This window comes from Camelus dromedarius, chromosome 3 (genome assembly GCF_036321535.1).
Source record: "Camelus dromedarius isolate mCamDro1 chromosome 3, mCamDro1.pat, whole genome shotgun sequence".
NCBI classification, from domain to species: domain Eukaryota; kingdom Metazoa; phylum Chordata; class Mammalia; order Artiodactyla; family Camelidae; genus Camelus; species Camelus dromedarius.
Genome location: NC_087438.1, coordinates 44,700,476 through 44,718,185, shown reverse-complemented (window position 1 = coordinate 44,718,185; position 17,710 = coordinate 44,700,476). Strand labels below are relative to the sequence as shown.

Here is a 17,710-nt window from a genome sequence, read left to right as displayed (position 1 = left end):
TGAACTACCCCATACTCTACCTGTCCCACCATGGCCATTTGAGATCAAAGAGAAGAAATTCCTTTGCTTAGGGACCAACTGCTTATGGAAAATGCAAATTCATAATCATCTATTTGACCTGCCATGTCAGGTGACTATGCCTACCAGCCATTCTGCCACCTGTCCTTCCTCTGGAGCAGCTAAGCAAGCATAGGCTAATTTTATAATGAACTATTTTTTTGGATTAGCAAATAATCTGTGTTTACCTAGCTAAGTCTAGAATGGAGACCATCAAGTGAGTAAAATTAATCCTCACACGGAAAACCAACCTATCCAACATGGCTTCACTATCTCCAATGCCCCGTGTCTCACCTAGGTAATCTTCTGGGAAAAGTCTTCAATTTTGTATCAAAAGTCTTGAGATTAGCCAAGTGAAAGTAATATTTGTACAGGAATTATATCTCAAGTTCCAAGATCAACAAGCCCTTCCAGATCAGACTTAAGAAATAACATTACATAATAGTCACTTAATGTCTATTGTTTTACAGTAACAAAGGTTTCATTTACCGTATTTCCTAGAGTGCTTAATTCAGCTAGCAGTTTTTCCCATGGCAAACATCCTTTTCCCCCTTAACCCCTCCATGTACTTGTAAATGTAAAACATTTAATAATTACAATTTCTAATTAAAAGGTATCCATTGTACAGCACTTCAAGAGATAGGAATATTAAAGGAACATAGATGATTTTTATGCAAGTCACAGGTTCAGTGGTTTTCTTCAGATTCAGTAGCTAAGAAATCTAGCAGTGGCTAGATAATATAATAGTGACTCTCAAGACAAATGTCATAAGGTCAGAGTCAGGGTCCTTAGACATCAACATGCACTGTAATGTTTAAAATTAGAATAAAGCAGAGCAAAGACAGCTTCAGCAAACACTCAAAGGGCAAAACGACCTGGTAGCTCCATTGATTTTCTTCCCTTTCTGATTCTATGACCCTCTGGGATCTCCTCAAGTTTCACAAGTTCCTCATTCCCTGCACCCAGGTGATTCACTCAGAACCTAAGGCACAACCTCCAAAAGACACCTGCAACGTGAACGTCCACATCAGGTTAGAAGATGCCCAGAGACATGGAGCTGCTCCTCCCCTGGGAAGAGCTAAAAGCTTATTGGAGAGCTTCAGAACACAAATAGTGGTTGGCCTACCTCATGTCAAAATCTGGATTTTGCCCATATATATGCGTATATGTGTGTGTTGGGGGGGTAGATTTTGCCTGCAATTAGTTTCCCAAGAAACCCCTAACTCTAACAAAATCAGAATCACTGATAAATGTAAATTTCAAAGTCAGCAGAATGTAGAAAGACCCAGGGTTCTGTAACAAAGCAAGCAGTGGGGGAGCTTACGTTAAGATAAACATGACCGGCTGTCTACTCTTCTTACCAATCTCCTTTACCTTCAAATGCTGATCAAAGCCTAAATTCTCTGCTTGGGCCTTTTTCCTCTTTCTTCTTTAAAACAAAACAACACGACGTTTCAGTTTGATATTGCTATAATTACCTTCTCTAACAAGCATATCCAATAGCCATTAGTGTAGCTACAACTCCCATTGGTTTTCTCACTCTGTTAATAAGATTTAAGGTCAATATTTTCAGAATTTATAGCCAAGTTCACAGGGTAACTTTCCTAATTACCAAGCCAGAGGAAAGAAAATAAAGTATCAGAACTACAAGCATTAATAATCCCGTGAACTTTTATTTAGACACTTTCTCTAGTTACAAAATGTGCCACGGATCACAAAAATCAAATCTGCTACTAGATATCCAGGTTTTACCGGTAGAGGTCGACTTCGCTTTTAATAAATGGTTGTATGCACACTGTGTGCCTACTTTCCTCCGGGTAGCCCCAGGACCACTGTATTATCTTGGATCTACTATTCAACTTTCAAAGGGATTACTAAATTATCATGATGTCACTCCCAAATGACTGGTTTACCTGCAGCAAAGACAGCTCGCATTCAAATAGTGTGCGCATGTTTACTCACACTTAGAGACGGGTGTGTGTGCGGTGGGGGTGAGGCGGAGGGCTCAGAGCCTCCAGTCCTAATCCCCCAAGAACCCAGCCTATTCCCATTTCCACCCATACAAAGAGGACGCTCCAAAATTATTCAGAACAAAGCCCTATTCCAGGCCTTCTCCTCTGTGGGCCATCTTCACCCAGGGGTTCACATGATTTCCTTGCAACCTCCACATCTGTCAGTTTTTAGCCCTGAAGGCAGATGGTCTCTATCGCGAGGCTGATAATTCCCCTGTTTTAAAGACATTGCTTAGGTTTCTGATAACAGGACATATGTGTAAAAAGAAGCCAACGAAGCCATGAAGGCACCTAATGTTCTGCCCCCTCCCTGGGAACTTACTGACACACATACACCCCTTCCAGTGTCGACCAGTTCCAGCCATGAATAGCCTATGCCCCACCAGGGACCATACGCTCCAAATTCGAATGCTTTGTTTTTAATGAACTTCTTTCCAAATCTACTTTTTGCACTCACACATTTCTCCGAGTCCTTTCCTCCTCCTTCTTCCCTCACAAAAGACCTACATATCCCCGGGATAAAACAGCCTGTAACCTCCTGTTGTAAACGTCCCACCAGAGGCTAAAAGCAACATTTCCGAGATGTGCATATTCCCGCTCCTATTCCTAGTGTGTGGTCAGTTTTAAGAGGGGAGCGATGCCCACAGGGGTCCCGCTGACAGCTGCTCCAGCGTGGGGCAGCCTGGCTCTGCACACAAGTCAGAGAGCTGCTGTTAGCGTCCTGCCTAGGGTCTCAGCTTCCTGCTCCTCCCCAGGAGTCTCCCTGATGAGGCTGGGGGAGGGGGTGCAGGAGTGAGGGCCTCCTGGTCCAGCACCGGTCTCAGAACTAACTAGAGATGAGACGACAGGATGGAAGGGCGAGCCCCGCAGTGATGGGCGGGCCTACAGTCCACAGCCTGAAGAAAGGAGGAGGATCAAAGAAAGCAGTCATGAAACAGGCCTGGGCAAAGCAAGGAGTGGGAGGCAATGGGCGCAGACTCGGGAGGGGTAGCGCCTGCAGGTCAGGCGTGGAGACGATGAGAGCGGATGCTGGGTTTCAGCCACTTGTGGAATAGCTGGGGGAGAGGAGGGCAGGGGACCCTCCACTCAGGCTCCTACAGAGTCAGAGAGGGCGAGTGGGGGCTGGGGACACTTCAAGCAGCTCCAACTGTAAACACATTAGAAAGGAGATACGGGGCTGGGGAAGAACTTGAGCTTCCAGAGGGGAGGGAAGAGGAAGCTGTCATTGCCTATTTGGGCGATGAAGCAGACAATAAAGTGAGCAACAGTGAGTAAGGGGATATGATTCAGGGAAGAAGGCTGACAGGGCAGCTGTGAGTGTGCAGACGTGTCGCCGCTCTGCTTAGCTACCCAAAGAGGGAGAGTGGTTCCCACCCATGGTCTCCCATTCCTCCCCTCACTCCTGTTCTCTGGTGAGTCGCCCCACCCCCACCCCATCACTTGCTGAAGTCACCCAGGACTTCCCAGTCATCAGCCACAGCAGCGTTGACTGCTATCTCAGGGTGTCTGTGAGAACAGCCTGCTGGCTTCCTTCCTTCTTACAGGACTCTCCTCCACATCTCCTTTCCGGCGCCTATCTGCATCTCTGCCCACTCCTTAAATGGGGCATCTTCAATTCTCAGGCAGAGTAATCTGACATTTTCTCATGGCCCTAATGAGGACTCCCAAGCCTATTATTTCTGGTCTAGCCTCCCCAAATGCCCTGTACCTACAATCCAACTGCCTGCCTAGGAGCTCTTTCCTTCCTACCTCAGAGCCTTGGCCGTTCCCAGATGCCTATGCCCAAACTCTTTCCACGGACAGCTCTTTCTGACCCTTTAGGTTGCCCCTTAAATATGATCTCCTCAAAAGACATCCCCTGATCACATTATCTAAAGTAGCCTCTGCCCTGTCACTCTCTCTCCTCAGCTCTTGCTTAGAGCCTTCAGAAGACAGGGACCACAATCTGGAACTTGACTGAATTAAATGTTTGTGGACTGGTGAGGCTGAGTACCCTGTCTGGTTCACCACCATATCCCTGGCCCAGCACAGGACTGGTGCTGCAGATACTGGCTGAATGAAGGAATGACTGCTCCTTGATACTCAGCATACAACAGATGCTCAAGAAATGTGCATGAATTGAGCCTCTGGGGATAAAGGGAGCGACCAGAAGTACAAGTTTTGTTTTGTTTTAATTTGGGGGGTGGTAATTAGATATTTACTTATTTATTTAATGGAGGTTCCAGGGATTGAACCCAGGACCTCATGCATGATAAGCATGCACTCTACCACTGAGCCATACCCTCCCCACTCCGAAGCACAAGTTCTTGTGACTTCCCCTCCCCATCTCTTATATGTACAAGTGGTTCCTCCATTTCCCTGGTCCCTCAAGTCAAAAACCCCAGTGCCATTGTAGTATCTTTCTTTGTCCCTCAGAGCCAAAGTTCATCAACAACTTCTACAGATTTAATACCCTTAATATCTCTCAAGGCATAATCTCACCACATTCTTTGCTCAGGCCTGCAAAACCCTTTAGAGAGGCTACCTCAGTAACTTGTTCATTGGTTTCTAGGTCTCTCCTCTCAGACCTACACTCCCCAGCACTGCTAAACACACCTCTCTCCCACTAGATAAAGGCCAAGGCCCCTGAAACACCAAGTATCCAGACTCTCCTCCTCAGCCATCACCCACTACTCACCCCTCTGTTGTAGTGAGAACAACCATATTAAGAGTTAGGATGTGTTGAGAATTTTCATATGCGAGTCACTGCATCAAGCATTTTACACATATGAACATATTTTAATCTTTACAACAATCCTATGAGGTAAGTAATTAACTTGTCCCTATTTTACAGACAGAGCAATTGAAGTCCAAAGAAGCAAACTCACCCAATACACAGTAGCATGGAGTTAAGATTCGAACCCAGGTGAACTGGCTCAGATCAATCCTCTTAACAACCGTGCTATATGGTACAGCCTCTCTAAACTTCATGCTTCGGCAGTGCTGAGCTGTGCTTCTGGCTCTTTATGCTCCAGCAATACTGAGCTATGCATAATCCCTTAAAGTCTGTGTTGCCAGGGCCGCCATGGTTTCATACACTGTTTCTTTTGCTCCTTGGGAAGGCCTTGTCTTTCTACCACCAACCTAACCTTCAAAACCTCTTTGAGGTGTTACCTTTTCCATGTGGTGTGTATCCTGGCCCCATGAGACCAAAGTCTCTCTTATCCATTGGCCACTCCTGCAGCTTATATGTACTTGTAAATACTTCTTGATTGCCCTGATTTGCAGTGATTCATTTGTGTGTCTCCATTGAAGGCAAGCCTTTGGCTCTCAGCTTTGGGTCACAGCCCAGGCGCATAATAGAGCTCAATAAACGTGGATTTAACTGGGGCTTTCTGTAAAAGGGGTGAGTAAAGGTTAGCCAAAACCTGACATGTCAGGGCAGGAGATAAACATATTCCATAGTTTCTGGAGACTATATTCATGCTCAAAACAAAAGAAAAACTCACCAAACACTACAGATGTTTCTGAAGGGAAGATGCAATGTGCATAAAAATTCAGTGCATTCTGATGACGGGAGCAGTTAGTTTAAGATCCCTGAGTGTACCTGCTGCTCATAGCAACTGCTGAATAATGTGAATTCAGCAAAAAAACAAAGCAAAACCAAAACCAAACAAAAACAAAAACAATAACAATAACAAAAAACCCTTTTATCCTAAGGGGTCTCAGAAAAATATATCTGGAACTTCACTCAGAGTGATGAATTGAGTCCCAAACTTACTCAATAGCCTGGTTAGGATTTTATTCATTTAGGTGTCACACATGTTTGGAGACACACTTAAGGCCAATGAGAACACGACAGATCTCTGACCATCAAGGTTAAAAGTCAAGCATCGTCTAGAGTCTCTAGACTGAACTTCAGTAAAACTAAAGGTGCACCTCAAAATTAAGCAGCAACATTTATAACTCAATGGTAGCCCTTTCTTTACAGTGTGACACAGAGGAGATATGAATGAAAGAGAAGCTTGATCCCTTCTCCTCCACATTTTTAATCCAATGAGAAAAGAAAAGATGTTACAAACCAAGAGTAACACGCAGCAGGGAAACGAATTCCCCCCCGTTCTACATTGTGGCGGGCTGAATGGCGTGTCCATGCATCTACGGAATTCAGTCTCTAAAGCATCCAGTTTTTGCTTCAGTTTAAAACAACATATTTTGGTTGAAATATCCTGTTCATTCAGCCTAGATTTCTGTCCCCCAAAGCAAGCAGGTGAATGGCTGGACTGAGACCACCTTGAGGAAATGAGGGAGAGGGAGAGATGGGCAAAGCTAGTCATAAAAAAGGAACCATTTCTAGTGGAAACCTGAACTTTATGGAAAAACAGCAGACAAAGTCAATGTGCACTGAGACAAGCCAGCGTCTGCCACAGCCCAGGCAAAAATGAAATAACCACATATCTTTGGGATGAAGCACAAGGAAGCCAGGCTTTCGGTTCATTAGGACCATTTAAGAGTCTAGGCCTGAGAGACATTCTGTAGGTGCTTTTCCCAAAGAACTCAGGGAGTTATAGGCCCATATAAGGCTCTGAGTTGGAAAAGAAACTTTAAAAGTGTTCCTGTGAACACCAGCAAACCAGAGTTAGGCTGAACAGCAAAGCAGATGCGATGCAGCAAAACCCAAAAGGCCTCCATGATGAGTTTCTACATGATACAGATTTAAAGAGTCTCAACCCATTCAGCCTCTCTTCCCTTTGTCTAAGTGGTACAATCATCCTATCCCTAGGAGCTGTAAGATGCTCCTTCGCAGGCTCAGAGCTGGATTTCACTCTTTGATTGATGTGAGAGGCCGACAGTAAAGGAAGGACGGTGACAGTGAAGTCCTCTGGATTACAACGTCAATCAGAACACGTAGTTGGGACAAAATACGCAAAATGAATGATCTGTCGAACAAAGTCAGCAAATGCGCAGAGATGCAGCTAGGCCTGGGCAGAAGAGCAGATCCCAGGGCTAAGGCATGTCCAGCTGGGGATGCGGGTAAGGCATCCTCACGTGGACACGGGGCACACCTCAATGAGGTCGGTGAAAGAAGCTGGCAACTTGAGAATGGAGAAGTGCTTTTAAAAGCACACATTTAGGGAATCTGATCAGCCCCATAAGGAAGAGAGTTCACATGAGACTTGGAGAATAAGAAGGATTTAGAGCAATTAAGGGAGGTCACGGAAGGGGAAGAGTCACGCTGTAAGCATACGCTGCATGTCTTTACGAAAGGACACAGAGTCAGAATTGATCACTGTATAATAAGAGAATGCAACAGCCACCTTCACTGGACTGGGAGGAGGACAGCTGCCCTTCACCTTCCCGGAGCAGCATAATAAAGGGAAAGCCGCTGGGGCTCTGTGAGACCAACAGTAAGTAGGTGTCTCTAGAGACGATTCTTCAGGACACACGTATTTCCCAACTCTGTGAACCCTGGAAATCCCCAATACAAACAGGCTGTGACAATCTCTACTCTTACAAGGGAGGGGAAAAAAAATCCACCACCCTCTGTGTATCACTAAACTGAAGATATGAGCCATGACTTGGGGAGTGGAGACAGCCCTCCCATACACACTCATTTGGCTGGGAAGAACCCAAGTTACTTTAGAACCTCGGCCTTCTGCCAGTGTGAGCTGTCTGAAATGGCGTGTTTCTGGCTGGACAGATACTGCCCTAAGGCCGCAGTCAGACCAGCCTGAAAATTCTTGATGCATTTGACTCCATACTACCACTGAACAGGGAAAGAAAGGGTCCAGATGCTTCCAGGTTCGGGCAGACAAGTGTGATGCCAGAGCTGACTTATCTCTTTGAGAAGTGGCTCCAGGTGAGAGTGGAGGCTGCATCACAGCTGGGACCACACCACTTAGACATATTTTAGGGCTCCTGGCAAACTGCAGAGGTACGAAGTTATAGACTTACTCCCATGAGGAGTAGGGGCCTGGTTCAGGTATGGCACATATCTCTTCAACTGATTATTGTTGGGGCGTTTGGTGCATATGGATGACACAGCTTGTAGCAAAATGACCAACATCAAAAGTGTCGCATCTCTGAATATTGACAGCAGAATGAAAAAAGCATAGCCACCTCATTTAAAAGGCACAACGTTAGAATCTAACATAGTTTAGTGGTATTAACATTATTTAAGTTGTATTAAAAGGTTAAGTACAACTTTAAAATCGATGAGCTCTCTCTCACACATTTGTTATCTTTATGTATATAAGCATATATATAAACAGTGTATGTGGAAGTATTCCAGGATGCTTCTGAAATTTAAGAAATACCAGGAGAGATTTCAAAAAGAAAAACAACCAAGTTTTCCAAAGTATTACGTATCTGCCTTTATGCCTCAAAAAGTTACTGGTATAACCAAACAGAATGAACCATTTTCCTGTATTCTTTAAACGCTAGAGCACAGAGGTTATGAATCTCCAAATCTGAAAGCCAGCATCCTGTTTATTTGACTGTACCGCTGCCCTCATGCATATTCACATGTATGCGCAAGGCACGTTTTGAAGGAAAACAAAGAATCTGGATTTGCACAACTCAAAGGGTGTGCCCCTCTAAAACCAAAATCATGCCACCTGTCTGTGCTGGACGCAAATGTGGAGAGAGGAGAAATGTCTCCTTTAAGATCATTTTCTCTCACTCAAGTGTCAGCAACTAACTGAATTGCCTTTCATTTGTAGCATGAGTTCCACCTTGATTTTAAAAGTCTTTTTTCCCTTCACCTATTCTAACAAATATGTGTTACAAAATGAAAAGGCCAGACCTGTATTAGAAATAAATGTCAGCAGGCCAATAAAAAAGAAAAAAAGAGGGGAAAAAAGGCAAAGTTATGCAGACCTGTCTCTTTAAGTAGACAATATGAAACAGGCTAACTTGAACTATCTTTGAATCGTACATCTGCATCTTATAAAGGTCAAATATTTAATAGAGAGGAGCATCTGAAAGGCTCTACACAGAGAAGCAGAAGCTCCAACGCCTGAGTGAATGAAACGGGTGAGTGATCAGATCAAAGAGACAGACCAAGTGTCTCCTCCCTCTTCCCTTCTCTCCCCACCACTCACAACTCAAGGTCTGATTATCCACATTTCAAAAGGAGAACTCAGAAGCACATTCATCAGGATTACCCAGGAAATCCACAGGAGGAGGGACCACCTGAGCCAGCAGTGGTCCACCCCTCGGTGGAGTATAAACTTTTCAAACTGTCACCCAATCAACAAAACCCCAGGGGGTAAGGGGACCCAGGCAGCCAGCGCTGCTTCAGAAGCCAAAGCATTCCTTCTCCAGGCAAGGGACCCCCGCGTTTTACCTTTGTGTTCGCCGAAGCCTGTTCCCACTTCTCAAATGAGGCAAAGTAAAGTTTGAGAGCACGGTCCAAAAATTGGGGTCAGACATATCCATTTCCTTCTGGCTTCAATTCACTGCGGGTTCAAGGCCATAAGACCAAAACGGAGAGAGGCCAGGGGGGGAAAAAAAAGAAAAAAGAAAAGCGAAAAAAAAAAAAAGACAAAAAAGGTCCCAATTATCTACTCACTCCCTCCAGAGGAAACGTGCTGCCAACTGTGATCTCCAGAACAACTTGGAGCATGAGTGAGAAGTGCTCGTCCCAGCCTTTAATTAACACACAGCCATTTCTCCAACGTTCAGGCAACTTATTTCCTCTTGGGTTTGCCCTCTCCTGGTCAGCCTTGGCCAGCTATAAACAGTAATTACAAGAGTTGGGCCGTGCGTTCGGCTCAAAATGCTGTCTGTGTGTGATTCAGTCCAAGGTACTTTGTCATCTGTTTGGCAGATACCATTCGCAGCTCCTGCGGGGGGGTAGGGGGGGGGGGGGGAGACGACTATTTTAAGCCTCTGGTTCCGGGAGGCTGTTGCTTATCAGCAAAACCCTTCAACATCCGAACATGCCCAGTGCTGAGTTTCCTCCGGGTATCTACATACAAGGAAAGGAATTTAAATGGAAACAGCTCCTCTTCTTCTCCCCTCCTCGAAGAAGGGAAACTTAAAAGCACTTTTAGAAAGCTGGCCGGTTGGCGGACTCCAGCCGGACACCTTTGTGCAGCCTCCCCTGGAAGGGGCCGGGCTGCCGGGACCGTCCCCACCGCAGACACTCCCCGGAGGAGCGGGGCCTCATGGGAAAGGGGGCAGGCGGGACTGTGCGTGAGCCCCAGACGAGAAGCGGGGCGCCCCAGCGTCTCCCACCGCCGCCGCGCCCCCGGCCCGGTTCCCCCATGGCTAGGCCCCTCCACATAAATAAACACGCCCAGCGCCATCCGGAACCGGGGAGCGTGCGCTGCGCACACCTGGAGGCTGATCCGTGATTCACTGAAGACTGGATCACCAGGAAAACACTCCGAGGAAGGCAGTAATGACTCTTCGCCCTGACGCTGTTTGTTGTGTGGGAAAAGCACGCCTAGGGGACGCCGCCCTCACCTAAAACCTAAGTAAACTAAATTTATGAGTTTACATCCATTTGATGAATTGCTACCGTGCACAGTTAGGCTTCACCAAATCTGGGAACTAGTCACACACTACCTGTAAAGATAGAGCCTGGCATTTAGTTAACAAGTGCTCGAATCATTTTCCTGCCAAGTGTGTTAGAGTTTGAAAGGAAGGAGTGGAGGGGAGGCTGAGTCAATGTTATTGTTACTCATTTCGAAGAAAGCCATGATATTGAAAGAACTCCCCAAACTCACCAATGCTTTGTAAAAGTATATAAAGAAAACATTAGAATTTAAATTAGCTGCCTTGAATCTGGTGTAATGTGGCAAGAGATACTAATTTTTAAAAAATGTTTAAGAAGATAACTTGTAAAAAATGGTTTAGTTCATCCAATAAATACTGGAAACAAACTTGCGTGCAGAAATATAAGAGTGAAGGAAAAGGGGGTTGGGGGTCAGCTGACAGGCGGGATAAACAAAGAACAGGAGTCTGCTTCAGGATGCTTTTCATCTAATTCTGGTGACCCACAGAAATATTTTCACCCAAGGACTCAAAGAATTCTGATAATTCTTGTACAGGGCTTTCTTATCCATTATGTCCTCAAATTCTCAGAGCCTTCGCAGATCCTTGAAATCTACACAGGTAGACAAAGAAGACAGTATGTTCTCAATTTTACATGACAAAATGCAGTTAACCAGATACTTAGGGGCTTGGTCCAGTACCTTTTGCCCCATTCTAAGCCATTTCTTCTTTTAAAAAATGTTTTAAAGTATTTTTAAAGGCTGACACAAAGACAGTGCCCATATGCCAGAGCACAGTTGCCCAACCTCAGCACTGCTGACATTTTAGGCTGGATAATTTTCTGTATTGGGGGGGGGGGGCTGTCTTGTGCACTGAAGGATGTTTAGCAGCCTCCCTGACTGCTACACACTAGATGCCAGTTGTGACAATTGATTATGTCTACAGACGTTGCCAAATGTTCCTTGTGGGGGCAGAGTCTCTCCTGGCTGAGAGCCTCTGCTCTAGATACTTTCTCTGAGAAAGGTGGTACAGAGCACTGGGCAAGAGCTGAAATCATGGGTTTGAATTCTTACAGTGACTGTAGGCAAATCACTTAATGTCTGCCCATTTTCTCTACTTTTATGGGGTCCATGATAGGATCAACTTCTAAGAGGCTGACACAAATGAAACCCCTTTGTGCAGTGTCTAGAACACAAAGCACATAGATGTTGGCAATGTGAAGAAGCAGAAAGAGACCACACGGAGAGATGTAGGACTGGAGCCGAGGGCTCCCACATCATACTCTCCATTTTCATGGTGCCCTGAACATGCCTCTGCCGGGGTGCTGGTCACACTGTATTACTAACGTACTGTTTACTGCTGTCTTCCCTGTTAGTCTGAGTTTCTTCAAAGCTGAAGTCATGTTCTATCGATCTCATATTTATACAATCTGACAGTTCCTGATTTACACAAATATGTAATACATGCTTTTTAAATGGAGATACTTCAGATGCTCAGGCATCTATTCTTTCTCTTAAGATGCCCTGAAATTTCTCAGTTTTAGCAGGTCAATTGATTTTCTCAGAGAATCCTCAATTTTTAAGAACCCCATGAGGCTATTTTTAAATTCTGAAGACTTTCTCTTATTGACTTATTTTTATCTATATTCTGTAATTGGAAACAGAAGCGCTATGCTAACACTCTTCAGGTCTTAAGATGGCTCTAAGAAATGTCACAACCAAATCCAAGGGAAGCTCTCTTTGAATCCTACCCTCCCACCTCATCCCCAATGATAAGCCCAGGGAATAATTTTTGTGTTCACTATTAGATATCCAAGTTCAAGAGGGATAATTACATATCAGAGGCTGCCCAGGGAAGAAGAATGAAGATGGTGAAAAGAAACGTGAAAGTGTGCTATATAAATTATGGGATGAAGGAGTGCCATGTTCAAAGTGGAAAAGAGAAGATTTAGGAAACACGTGACAACTGTCCTTGATTATTGAAATAACTGCTATGTGGAAGAATCTTCAGATGTAAAGATGAAAAAGGCTGAAACAACAAGGAAGGACTTTCTATGTGGTGTTTGAGTAGAGGTAAGCTGCAGGAGATATAGTGAGACTTAAGTTCTGGATGATTTAACTCTGGTGCAACTCTGCACCTCCCAACTCTCATATCCTCCATGGTCCACAAAAGTCTATGTATTTGGGCAACACCTAAAGATGATAGCAACTAAAATGGATAAATCAATGAAATAAAACATTTATTTCTTCCCTTGCTTGAATGATACATATCCTGGTCTGTGGGCAGCAGATGCCATGACTGTCTCCACTCTACATTTTGGGGAATCTACCGTGCAGAGTCTCATGCATAAAGGCATGAGTGTTTTCAACTATGAATACTTCACTTAAATACGAATACTTTGCACTTGAAAGGCTTCAGAGAATCTGGGTTGTATCCAAAATGAAAAAATAAAAATTGGTAAGGTGTGTGAAGAGCCAGAAGTGAACTCATTAATACAGTGAAAGTAGCTGACTGATTCCTACACTCGCTGAAGTAAAGAGGAGGTGTGACACTGAAGTGTAACTTGTCTTTTAACCTGTTCAACTTGATTCGGGAACCTATGATTCAGAAGGCAGTGAAGTCAGTAAATACAAGAACTAAACTTGTCAGAACTACTGACATTTTCCTACAGACAAATCATTATATGCGCAGAAACCAAAGCCCATTTTAGTTGCAAATGCAGTAAAATTCTGGCTACAAAGCTAAGAAGGAACTAAGATTATTGGAAAGTCTTAAGACTACAGGTGGTCTAGGTCAATATACAAATATTCAGTAAGATTTTCTGCTTATTGCACAGCAATTCAGTCAGCCCAGCAGTGGACAAGCTTTGTGAACTAGAATGCTCATTCATTTAATCAGGTTGATATTATCAATCACCGTTTCTATGAGAAAGGTGAATGAGATTGAAAACTTAGCTTGTCATGCTACTGAAATGCTATCTTAAGACAAAATGAGTATTTACCAAAGGGTCAAATTCCCCACTATTCACCCCTCTCCTACATTACAAAAAATTCCAGGTCCCTTTCATTGAGTTGAATTCTTCTGCCTACATCCCACTTCCTGCTCCATACTCATTCACTAGGGTTTCCTTCACCCTACACAGAACAGCATAAGGATAATATCCCTGGAGTCTTGCCTTGAACTTAGGCACTGTGGGAAGTTACTATTTCTAGGAGGTGTGAGGCCTAGGAAGCTGTCAGCTCCCTGTACTGACACTCCTGCTATGAGGCCATTCCAATGAGAAGACACTAAGGAAAGTGGCTTTAGTACTGAGTTTCCAAATGTATTTTGATCCTGGCTTGGTCTGGGGATTCTGCTGTAAATTAACTTTGACCTTTGTCCACCCTTGTCATCAGAGCGCCCAGAAGTGACTATATCCCCAAAGCTGTCCACACCTACAAGTGCACCTTGGTCATCTGCTAAATGCTGTCTTCAGAGTTTGAGTCTAGGAGTATGAGTAGCAAATTGCCCATCCTGAATGAGCAATGCTTTTAATCACTGTACATCTTAAGGCATAAAGCTTAAAAACTGGGCTAGAAATGTGAAGGAAGTTTCATCACTGAGATTGAGTTGTAAGAAAGCTCTTTTAGAATTGCTCAACAAATGTTTTGCTTACATTGCTAAACCATGAAGGAAGATAAAAGAGATCAATGAAAATTAACTTGGAGGGATGGATCTGCATGCTGAAAACCAAGAGACAGTCAATCAGTAGGGTTATATCATGCTGGGAATATTAAAAAACATTTTTTAAACACTATCACAATGTGAGAGAGATTCAGATTTCTAAAGGGAATAAATAAAACAAAGGAAACAAAATAAAACTGATTTCTCTTTCCTGATAGGTTAAATAGAGGTGCACATCATCCCTAAGGGCAGGTGAAAGATAGGGCCCAAGAGGGGAGAGGACAGACTAAAGAGGGACCAGAATGGGAAGAAAATGTGATATTCTTCTCAGGTATTCCCTGGATCCCAGGAGAACCAGAGACTCAGAAAGCGTAGCAAACAGCAAATACCTTCACAAAAATCAAAGAGGAGAACAGATAGAGGTGAGAAATTTTTCCAAATTAGTAACTCCTTGATCTACACATTAGAGAAGCAGGACAGAACTTGCATGAAGTCAGCCCAGCACACAGGGCCAGGCGAGAGTCTCAAAATAACCAACTGTAAGCAGGTTACCCTAGCAGTCTGCCCACAGGCTCTCAAGCAGGGGGAGGTCCTGGGAGAAGCCCCACAGCTTAACCTGATGGAGTTACATCCCCTGGAAGAAGAGTTAGGCCACCAGAACATATATGTCATCCTTACAGGGCTGGAGGGGGTCATCCTGTAGGAAGGAGACTACTGAGAGTGCCACAGAAGAGTGTGTCCCTCCATCCTAAGTCAGCTGCCTGGAAGACCATCAGTAAGCCACCCAGAGCAGTGGCCTCTCACAGAGCTAAGCAATCCAATTACGGAGCCAAAAGCAGTGCTTAGATGCCACCACCTGACAAATAGGAAGGCTAGCTCCTAGACTGCTTCAAGACCAAACGTCCTTGTCACTTACTCCAGTCTTCCTATGTCCCTCCTGAGTTAGGTATTCCTCCACTGGGCTCTGCTCCTAAGAGCTCCTGCAGGAAAAAGGTTCCACCACTGTATCAGAATGTCTTTTTGCAGATCAGTCAGTCCCCCTTAGAATAAGAGCTCCCTGACGGCAGGGCCTCCATCTTTAAACCCTCAATACAACCATTGGGATGAATGTTAAGACAAGGGAGAAAGGGAAGAAGGACTTGCTCAGGGTTAGAAAGATATTTGATAGCAAAGTTTGGTCTAGAATGCTGATATTGTGAAGACTGACCTTGCATATGTTTTAAAAAGCTTTTTCTGTCTATTCCTCTTGGAGTTTTGTGAGTCCATTCCATTATCCGTATATGCTCACATCCATTCCAGTGTCTAAGATTGTCTCAGATTTCAAAATCCCAGATTTCAAAATCTCAGAAAAGAGACCATGCATATGATGCCGTGTGTATGTAGACACAGGTAAATATGTATCTAACTAGTTTGTATGAAATGCTAAATGCCTTTTGAGTAACAGCAAACCTCAGATACTAATCATTGCATTAGGCTCTCAATCTGGAGTTAATTTCAAGGACATGGTGTTTCTTGATCCAGAAGCTTGGTCTAAGGTACATCATTTCTCATCCGGCTCCTGTGCATGAATTATAGTGCAATTATAAGAAGTGTCAATTTGGTTTAAGTGGGTCAGTGTGGTTATATTTAGCCCTTTGGTAGCTGACACTAAGACCTTTCTGTAACATAAGATTAAGGTTAATTTATCAGTTCTTCTTTTCTCGCATATTTTTCCAGGTCAGACATCTAAAGTTATGGAAAATCATCCCATTAAATTAAGAGGTAAGAATTTCCACTGAAGTACCACATAGGAAGCATCTACAGACAGAGGTAGAAACCATGTGTTTCTGTAGCCATTAGAATTTTATTCCACTGTTAAAGTTGATTCAAATTACACCACAAATCAGAAGATACTATGTCAGTGAAGACAAATAATTTTTTAGACAAGGAGTTCTCAAGCAAGCTTCAGTCCCTGTATCTATTAAGTTACATCATTTTTATAACAACAAAAATTTTTAAAGAAATATTAAGTCATAGGAGAATACGATGTTAAGCATAAAAAGTGAACATTCTTTTTCACTTATCATAACTCACAGTAATCCAATTAAAACATCAATCAGATATTTTTTACCTGTTTAACTGGCAAAGACTACAAAAAGGTAATAATGCTGGTGAGAGTGGGAGGAGAAAAGCACTCTCTACTAACTTTCTAGAAAGCAATTGAGAGAATTAAAACACACACACTATACATTCACATATGCACATGTGTCTACACACACGTGTACATATGTACAGAAATATAAATATATATGTGTGCATATATATATACAATATACACACATATACATTTGGACTATGTCCACATTCTAGAAATTACACACATACAATTGAGGATATGCACAAAGATCTATGCATATGGAAATTAATCTCAGAATTCCTTATATTAGTGTAACACTGGGAAAAACCCAAAGGTACAACACAAGGACAATGTTAATAAATATTGAAACAGCCATAAAATGAAATATTAAAAAACCAATAAAGACCATTGTGGTAGAAAAAGTAATACATCCCAAAGATACAAGGTTCCAATTCCTTGAACCTTGGGATGTGAATATGTTACCTGAATAGGAATTTTGCAGGCGTGATTAGATTAAGGATAGTGAGACAAGCAGATGAGCCTGTATCATCCAGGTGGGCCTGAAATGTCATCACAAATGTCTTTATAAGAGGGAGGCAGAAGGAGATCTGATTACAGAAGAATGTAATATGACACTGAAGCAAGATGCTATGCTGATGGCTTGGAGGATGGAAGAAGGGGCCATGAGGCAAAGAATACAAGGAATGCAGCTCTCATGTTGGAAAAGGCAGGGCAACAGATGCTGAGTGTTTCTAGAGGGAGCTCAGCCCTGCTGACACCTTGATTTCAGCCCAGTGATACCGGCTTTAGAGTCCTAAGAGATTCTGACCTATAGAACCTTAAGAGAATAACCATAAGTTGTTTTAAGCCACTTAGTTTGTTGGAATTTGTTACAGCAGCCCAAGGAAACTTAGTGTTTTTTAAAAATATGTAATACAGGGGAAATGCTCCTGAAATCTGTTTTTTAAAAAAGGAAAAAATGAAGTTCTATGATCTAAATTATTTACAGTATAATAAATATGAATGTACATGAGTAGAAGAGATGGAAATAAACATAGCATTTTTAGTGGACATTTATGAGTATAGCATTATGGTTGCTTTTATTCCTCTTTATACTTTTTATACTTTTTACAATAAGTCTATATTATTTTTAAGGAGGAAAAAATCCCTCAATTTCTAGAAGTCTCATCAGGAACTGAAAGTTCAAGTTCCTGAGAATTTAAGAATGCTCTGAAGTTTTTACAAACCTAAGAAACACACAATTTCACTGAGATATTGTCATAAAATTTGATGGCTATTTTTTGACAAATAAAATTAAAGCATATGTAAAAGCGCTATAAGCCTTGGGAATAAATACTAAAATTGCTTTAAAAAAGAAAGT

At 43.1% G+C, this 17,710-nt stretch overlaps 1 protein-coding gene, 1 long non-coding RNA gene and 1 other non-coding gene across 15 annotated transcripts in view; 1 reads left to right on the top strand and 2 right to left on the bottom strand.

The window, feature by feature from the left end:
- Window positions 1–17,710, bottom strand: part of MAST4 (microtubule associated serine/threonine kinase family member 4) — a 514,314-nt gene that overhangs the window by 137,835 nt on the left and 358,769 nt on the right. For 2 of the 13 annotated variants that reach the window (XM_064481118.1, XM_064481132.1), the window contains exon 1: window positions 9,397–9,871. The exons of the other annotated variants lie outside the window; for them this stretch is intronic. In XM_064481118.1, the coding sequence (XP_064337188.1) occupies window positions 9,397–9,488 (92 nt within the window). In that variant the 5' untranslated portion in view covers window positions 9,489–9,871. Of the gene's footprint in view, window positions 1–9,396; window positions 9,872–17,710 lie in introns of those variants that run through there. 13 annotated transcript variants of the gene reach the window in all.
- TRNAD-AUC (transfer RNA aspartic acid (anticodon AUC)) lies at window positions 4,283–4,355 on the bottom strand. The gene has a single exon. It is a non-coding gene; the product is annotated as a tRNA-Asp (tRNA).
- Window positions 9,912–15,974, top strand: LOC116150873 (uncharacterized). The gene is made up of 3 exons (XR_004134713.2): window positions 9,912–10,531; window positions 12,358–12,622; window positions 15,930–15,974. It is a non-coding gene; the product is annotated as an uncharacterized LOC116150873 (long non-coding RNA).